This window comes from Gorilla gorilla, chromosome 4 (assembly GCF_029281585.2).
Source record: "Gorilla gorilla gorilla isolate KB3781 chromosome 4, NHGRI_mGorGor1-v2.1_pri, whole genome shotgun sequence".
NCBI lineage: Eukaryota > Metazoa > Chordata > Mammalia > Primates > Hominidae > Gorilla > Gorilla gorilla.
In genome coordinates, this window is record NC_073228.2 from 152,096,350 (window position 1) to 152,104,229 (window position 7,880).

Consider the following 7,880-nt stretch of genomic DNA (forward strand, 5'->3'; position numbering starts at 1 on the left):
AAGTAAATAATTGACACATAAATCACTTGAAAGTTTCTCTTGTGGCCATAAAAACTTGGAGAACAAATAATAATATTAACTGAAGATAAGCCATCCCTTAGCAATAAAAAAGTGAAAACTGAATTTACCACTTTCATCATTTTAATTTTCTTCTGGGAGGAAGATATCTAATAGGCACATATTAAAGTTTGAATATTTATGGGAGTTGGGGCATGGAGCTAATTTTGAAAATGACAGTTTATTCAAGAAGCAATACGTTCCAGTTTGTGAAAATTACTCTGTAATTTATTAAAGACAGTGACAGTGTTTGGCAGTTAGGGTGAAGAATTTTTCCAATATATAACACGGTGGTAGTGAGCATGGTTTATTTGAAGAGCACCTACTGCAGAGTTAGGCTTAATTCCACCCAACAGCCAAGTCTGAAACAACTGACGGTACCATGAGGGCTTTCATTTTCTTTCTCTTCAGGCTCCTGGCCATGTTCTCAGGTAAGAAAGTCACAGTCAATAGCTTTCCTTCCAAATCTCAAAGGAAAGAATGAGAAATGTTAAGTGATTTAGCAATACTTTATCAAAAGATTTAAAAATAGGCAATCCATCAGACAGAGAAATGGAAGAAGGTAAATTTCCGACAAAATAAATGTAGATCTGGAGTCATAAAAATAGTGACTGAATGAAATAAGAGTGAATAGTTTGGTGTGACTGAAGAGAAATAGATACAAGGGAGTAGGAAAGGCAAAACATTAGACTGGAAAGATGAATTTAGACTAAGAGGCTTATGAGTTTGTGAATATGCAAGTTCATAATTTATAAGAAAATGGTTTTGTGATATGATCCTGGACTACATGGTCAAATAATAATGTGTTCAAATCTTGATGTTTTTTTCCCATTCATGTGATTTGAGGAAACTTGTTTAACTTACTTGAATCTCAATTTTCTCATTTGCAAAATGGAAATTATTATTCTTTCCTATAGAGTTATTTCGGGAACTATACAGATAATAGCTTTAGTTACCATTGCTTGTGTTTTCTTAGGTACTTGACTCTCAACTTACTTTTCTCTATTCCTTACCTCAGTACAGTTAGGTGATTTTCAGATATGTAAATTTCTAGCTTTGAGATGTAAATTTCTCAAGATAATAAATGATACAGTTAATACATTTCTCAAGATAAAAATTAAAATAATGAAACTGATTCTAATTTATCCCCAAATCATAAGCTCCCACTTGACCATCTTTCTTATACCTAGTGAAATGAAATAATAAAAGTAAAGTGCCTCAGACCCCCCACTTCTTATATTTGTAACATCAAAATAGTGTTTCTCTTTTTGTTGGAAACACTGCAAAGCTGTTTCAGAGTTTTGAGTACAAGAGTGATAATATTCATCTTGTTAAGAAATATCAGTCTTGTGGTAATACTAAAAATGAATTATATGTAAGAAAAGTTGTACAGTAATGCCACTGAGGAGCTGCTGAAGTAACAGAGTTAAGAAAAAAAAGGGTGAGTTAAGAGATAGAATTAGAGAAAGGAGAACAATACGTGTATGTGTGTGTGTTTTAAAGGGGGAAAACAGATATTCAGATAAAATTCCTTTATAGAACATATATTTCATATTTCATGATGGCAGGTACTGTAACTGTTGTGACCTTCAGTGCCTTGCTAAGTGCTAGAAGGTATTTTGTGATGGAAGAAAGTGTATTATATATGCAATGATTATATATATTGGAAGATGAAGAAGAGAGATGAATCAGAAAAGCAATACTAAGCGCATCCTAGAGTTTGTAAAATCAGAAGGGAAAAAATACAAAACAAAGCTGAAGATACTTATTTTCCAAGTTTTTAGCTTAAAAAATAGATGGTGAAACCTCATTATAATATCTTAATTGTCTCTTATTACTCCAAAATTCACCCTTAGTTTTTATTTAATAAATTTACTTATCCATGTAAGAAATGATGTATTATTAGGATTTCCATTGATTCATTACTTACTTTAGCAAAAGAGGGAAATAAACTACTTGTTTATTACTAGAACACTGGCTAAATAAATTATGATAAACCCATAAAATGGGATACTATGCAACCAACGAGGGGAAATAAATAAATATGCTCTATATGTATTGATGTAGTGAAATCTTCATTAGATTGATTGTCCTTGGAGAAAACAAAGAGTAGAACTCTATGTAGAGTGTGCCACCAATTGTGTGAATAATTATATTCATATATGTTTGTAAATACATAGGATATCCATCAAATAATTCACAAAAACCTGTAAATGTGATGGTGTCTTAGGCACTTTACTTTTACCATTTCCTAGGTAATAGGAAATAATTATGTCGTAGTTAGGAAATTATTTTTGTGGGGGGTTTGGAGTGGGGGTACAGACAGGAAAGAAAATGAAAGTAATTTTAAACTGTTTACTCTTTGCACCTTTAGGATTTGGCTCCATTTACTTGTGTCACCTGTTAAAAAAACTGAAAATCATTAATAAAAATATGTTACCAACTTTTTTTCCTATTTCTTCCACATATCTACTTTAATTGATTTCTACTTGGTGTTAACAACTGTTAATGAGCAATGTTTTATTCCTAGAACTGAAATAATCCATACATGTACTCATCTCTCAGCTAAAAAAAATTATTTTTCTCATTAATTTCTCTGGTTGAATCTTATGTTTCTTATGTACCTCCTCCTCCAGGAAGAAGAAAGGATTTCACACTCTCTGCTACCTTGATTAGGAGACTATTGTCTAGTTTACTCCTCACATGATAGCATTGATCATTCTACTATAATATAAAGTCCTACTTATTTGCCCCACTACTAGACTTCTCAGCTTCATGTGAGCAGGGCTGTGAATGTCTTGTTCATTCCTAGCTCTTTCTAAGCTTCTTTTATAATAACAAATTATTTAAATTTATATTTTTTTGTTAAATTGAATGAATGGCTAAGTTATACTCACAATCCATATCCACACTATACCACAGTTTAGTTAAGCAGGTTGCTAACTGCTAAGCTTCTGTGTCTTGACTAGGACCTTAATCACCTGCAGTAGTATATACCATAGCATGCTCAGTGCATACCAATTGACTATCATTTGACTTTGCTTAAATTGACTTGAAGGTATAAATGTGTATATTTATGGAAATATAAAGCAGAGCAATTGAAAATTCAAGTGAGACCCTAAGTATACATCTGAAATAATCAACATTGGAATGATTTAAAATTGCGTATATTGAAAAAAAGACCAAAAAAACCTATGCAGAAAACAAAATGTAAGCCTAATTAAAATCTTTAAGAGAACCCCACTTTAGGAAAGTGAATAAAGAAAGAGGAATTATCAAGTAAGAAGGAAAGGATGAGAAAAATATACACTTCTACCAAAAAAAAAAAAAAAAGGAAAAGAAGCATAGCCCAATGCAATACTCTTATACTTAGCTCTAAAGTCATTCCATTTGTTTATTTATTGTTTTTTAGATCCTGCTCATTATGGAATATAATCTGAAAAAACATAAAACATATACACATACACAGAATTATATATATTTCATTAGGGCATAGATGGGCTTCCAAAATAAGTTGGAGAAGCTATAAAACATAGGGTTTAAGAAATAATCGTGATATTTACCATTCTCTTGAGCAATTTGACCAAAATAGAAAGAAGAAATATAACCACCAGAGAGAGCATGATTGATCCTAAGGCCTTTTGTTGGAAATGGTGAACATAAAGCTGATTGAAAGACACATGTTCTGAAGGAGAAAGGAAACATCTGTTTTAGGGATGGAAATGGAAAGAAAGATGGCTACAGATAACATGTGTAGAGATGGAAGTGAGAAGAATAAAGTGGGGTTCACGTCTGCCAGCCTTTTCCTGCCTGGAAAGTTGATGGCGTTATCCGTAAAGTGAAGCTGGAAAATTAGGAATAAAGTACTTGGTGTGAAAAAATAAGTTTATAATGAGCATTGAGCAGAGCCAGTTTGATTCATCAGAAAACCATTTAAAGGAATTGGGGGTAGAATGAAGTCTCAATTCAAATAATTCAGACTTTATGATTTAGAAATGGGGCAAGTTGGATTGATCCTCTAATTTTTGAAATCCATGTAGTACAGTAAAGAAAACAAAGTAGGAACCCAAATATTCAGGATATGAGGAAGAATGAGAAGATTCTATCTTGGGGCTTGGTTAAAAAATCAAGAAAGCATTAAAAACATACTATATCTTGGACAAATGTTGTTGATTTAAAATTATTTAATGTATATAACTTTATTTTCATTTTTTTCTGGTTGTGTTATTATTCCAGCATCTTCAACCCAGATTTCAAATACCAGTGTTTTCAAACTAGAAGAGAATCCAAAACCTGCACTTATTCTGGAGGAAAAAAATGAAGCTAACCATCTAGGAGGACAAAGAGATTCTAATAAGCAAGGAGGTAGTTATACACAAGAAAATCCAGGAACATTTAGGCTTCAAGGACAGCCAGGCTATTTTAACAAGCTAGAGAAACCAAGACATTTTAAGCAAGGGAGAGCAGGAGTTTTAAACAAGCCTGGGATTTTAAAGAATTCAGGAAAATCTAACCAAAAAGGGAATCCAGAATGTTCTAATAAGCAGGAAAACTCAGGATCTTCTAGCCAACTAGGGAGACCAGGGATTTCTACCCAACAGGGAAATCCAGGGTCATCTGGCCAACAAGAGAAACCAGGGTCATTTAGCCAGAAAGTGATGGTGGGGTCATCTAGCCAACAGGGGAAGCCAGGATCATCTAGCCAACACGGGAATCTAGGGTCATCAACCCAGAAAGGGAATTTAGGATCTTCTAGCCTACAAGGGCATCTGGGTTTATCTAGCCATCAAGGGAAGCCAGAGTCATCTGGCCAACAGGGGAAGCCAGGGTCATCTAGCCAACAAGGAAATCTAGGATCTTCTGGCCAACAGGAGAAGCCAGGATCTTCTAGCCAACAGGGGAAGCCAGGGTTGTCTAGCCATCAAGGGAAGCCAGGGTCATCTAGCCAACAAGGAAATCTACATTTATCTAGCCAGAAAGGGAATCAAGGACCTTCTAGCAAACAGAGGAAGCCAGGTTCATCCAGCCATCAAGGAAATCTACGATTATCTAGCCAGCAAGGGAATATAGGATCTCCTAGCCAACAGGAGAAGCCAGAGTCTTCTAGCCAACAAGGGAATCTAGGGTCATCTAGCTATCAAGGGAAGCCAGTGTCATCTAGCCAACAAGGGAAGCCAGTGTCATCTAGCTATCAAGGGAAGCCAGTGTCATCTAGCCAACAAGGGAAGCCAGTGTCATCTAGCCAACAAGGGAAGCCAGGGGCATCTAGCCAGCAAGGAGATCTAGGATCTTCTAAGCAGCAGGGGAGGCCAGGATCATCTAGCCAGCAAGGAAATATAGGGTCATCTGGCCAGGAATGGAAGCCAGAGTCATCTAGCCATCAGAGAAAATTAAGGTCATTTTACAACCAACGACAAAGAAAAAAATATCGACAGCACTTTTGATGGCAATATAATGGACTTTGAGGTTAGTGCTAATAACTTCTTTTTCTCAGTCAACTTGACCCAGCAATTCTCTTTTCCAAGACTTAAAATGCTTTAAAAACCACAGTGTGTTAATGAAAAGTCACTTGCAATGACACTGATTAAACAAAATGAGAAGAACTTTGGAGATGATTATTTTCATGCATAACACTTATGATTATTAATGAATGTACTGCCCTTCTATTCTTTCATTTCCCTCTATTATTTTCCACTCAAACCTCCCTACCTATACTAGAATAATTCAGATCCTCATCAACTGAGCCCACATCTTTGCCAGGTTTAACTTTCATGTCCATTTTTATCCCATCCGTAATCTATAAATCACTGAAGTAATATTCCTAAATCAAAAATCCTCTCTGATATTTTAGACCCCTGCTTGAAATTCCCCAGTGGCTTCATACTACCTAGAAGATGTAACTTAAACTCCTAAACATAGAATTTACAGATTTTCATGATTATACTGCATACTGTTTAGCCTCATTTCATGTCACTGTTGCTCACACACCACCCATGTCATACAGAGCCCTTTGATTTTCCACTCATGTATTCCTAATACTAATGATTTCCTCTATTATTAAACTCACCTTAACACTTTGTAATTGTCTATTATCAGCTAGATAATGAACTTCTTGAAGAAAGTACCATGTATCCCCAGAACCTAGAATAAGTGTGGCATGTAGTAAGTTCTCCTGAACTGCATTTAGATGGATAGATTAATGCCTGCTACTTGGAAGCTACCATTTCAAATAGGTGAACATCTATCTGATCCACATGTCTCCTGTATTCCCTTTTGAATCCTGCTGCACTTTTACTTTCACTTGCCTGCCTCTCTTCCAACAATCGGCCTCCTAATTTATTTAACAATTGCTTTGAATACTCCGTTTGATACTCACATTCAAAACAGTTTTCTAGAACACTATCTTATCATCTTAATGGAAACTATTTTTTTACCTCATAAATTTTCATTCCTCACAAGCCTTCCAGATGAAAGTCATTTGTTCTCTTAGTCATTATCAGTTGGCTGGCATGAAGTAGTAATCTCTCAGAGAGACTCCCTACCATTCAGATCTTAATGCCATCACCAGCAGGTCTGAGTTTTTAGGATGTCACTTAAATTTTTGCAATTTTGTATTTATTCTAGAATAGGAGAAATAACCATGTCCAATTAACACAGTATGTGTGAAATAAATTGATCGTCATGAAAGGGTTGTATGATTTGGAAAATATGGAGGTATTTTTTTTTTATCTCCCTACAACATCTCAGCTCTGAGAATACCACATCCTCTATCAAAAATGTCTCATCATTCTCATTAATGACTCTGTTCTCACCTGCTAGTCAAAGGGTACTTATATTCACAGGCTTCTGCCATTTAGCTCACATCCAAAGAAAATGCATCAGGTATTATTTAAATAAATCCTGCATAATCCTACTTCCTGTATAATTTTTTTTTCATGGGCATACCAAAAAAAGGGAATCAACAAATTATGACTGTATGCGTTTGCATTTGCTTGTATGACTTTTCCCTGACTATTGTTTGTCCATGTAGAGGAAGAATTGCCTCCAGAAAATTAAAATAGAGGCAGTCTGACATACAGTAAGTGAGTAGTTTGCAAATATTTTCCTTGATTCTGTGGGTATCTTTTCACTTCATTGATTGCTTCCTTTCCTGCGCAGAAGTTTTTCAACCTGATGTGGTCCATTTTTGCTATGGATTGTCTGTGTTAGTTAGGTATTTCAACCTGATGTGGTCCATTTTTGCTATGTTTGTCTGTGTTAGTTAGGTATTACTCAAGAAATCTTTGCCAGTCCAATGTTCAAGAGAGTTTCAACACAGTTTTCTTGTAGTAGTTTCATTGTTTGAGGTCTTAGATTTAAGTCTTCAATCCATTTTGAGTTGATTTTTGTGTATGGTGAGAGATAGGACTGTGGTTTCATTTTTCTGTATATGGATATCCAGTTTTCCCAGCATCATTTTTTGAAGACTGTCCTTTTCCCAGTGTATGTTCTTGGCACCTTCACCAAAAATGGGTTCACTGTGGACATATGGATTTATTTCTGGGTTCTTTATTCTGTTCCACTGATTCATGTATCTGTTTTTATACCAGTACCATTCCATTTTGGTTATTATAGCTCTATAGCATAATTTGAACTCAGGTAATGTGATTCCTCAAGTTCTCTTTTTTGTTTTGTTTTCTTTTGCTTATGATAGCTTTGGTTATTCTGGGTATCTTTTGTCTCCATATAAATTTTAGCATTGTTTTTTCTATCTCTGTGAAGAATGTCATTGGTATTTTGATAGGGATTGCATTGAATCTGTAGATTGTTTTGGGTAGTATAGA

The 7,880-nt window shown here is 34.9% G+C and overlaps 1 protein-coding gene across 1 annotated transcript; it reads left to right on the forward strand.

Annotated features, from left to right (window-relative positions):
• Positions 1–439: 439 nt before the first annotated feature.
• On the forward strand, positions 440–5,501 carry MARCOL (MARCO like). Its single transcript, XM_031010945.3, has 2 exons — positions 440–488; positions 4,294–5,501. Exons 1-2 carry the CDS (start codon positions 440–442, stop codon positions 5,499–5,501), a joined length of 1,257 nt encoding a protein of 418 aa, XP_030866805.3.
• Positions 5,502–7,880: the final 2,379 nt, after the last annotated feature.

What these genes read in the sequence shown, in the direction of transcription:
- MARCOL (XM_031010945.3), top strand. Translation starts at nt 440, where the DNA reads ATGAGGGCTTTCATTTTCTTTCTCTTCAGGCTCCTGGCCATGTTCTCA. An exon ending in GCTCCTGGCCATGTTCTCAG is followed by an intron (nt 489 to 4,293) that starts GTAAGAAAGTCA and finishes TTATTATTCCAG; the next exon opens with CATCTTCAACCCAGATTTCA.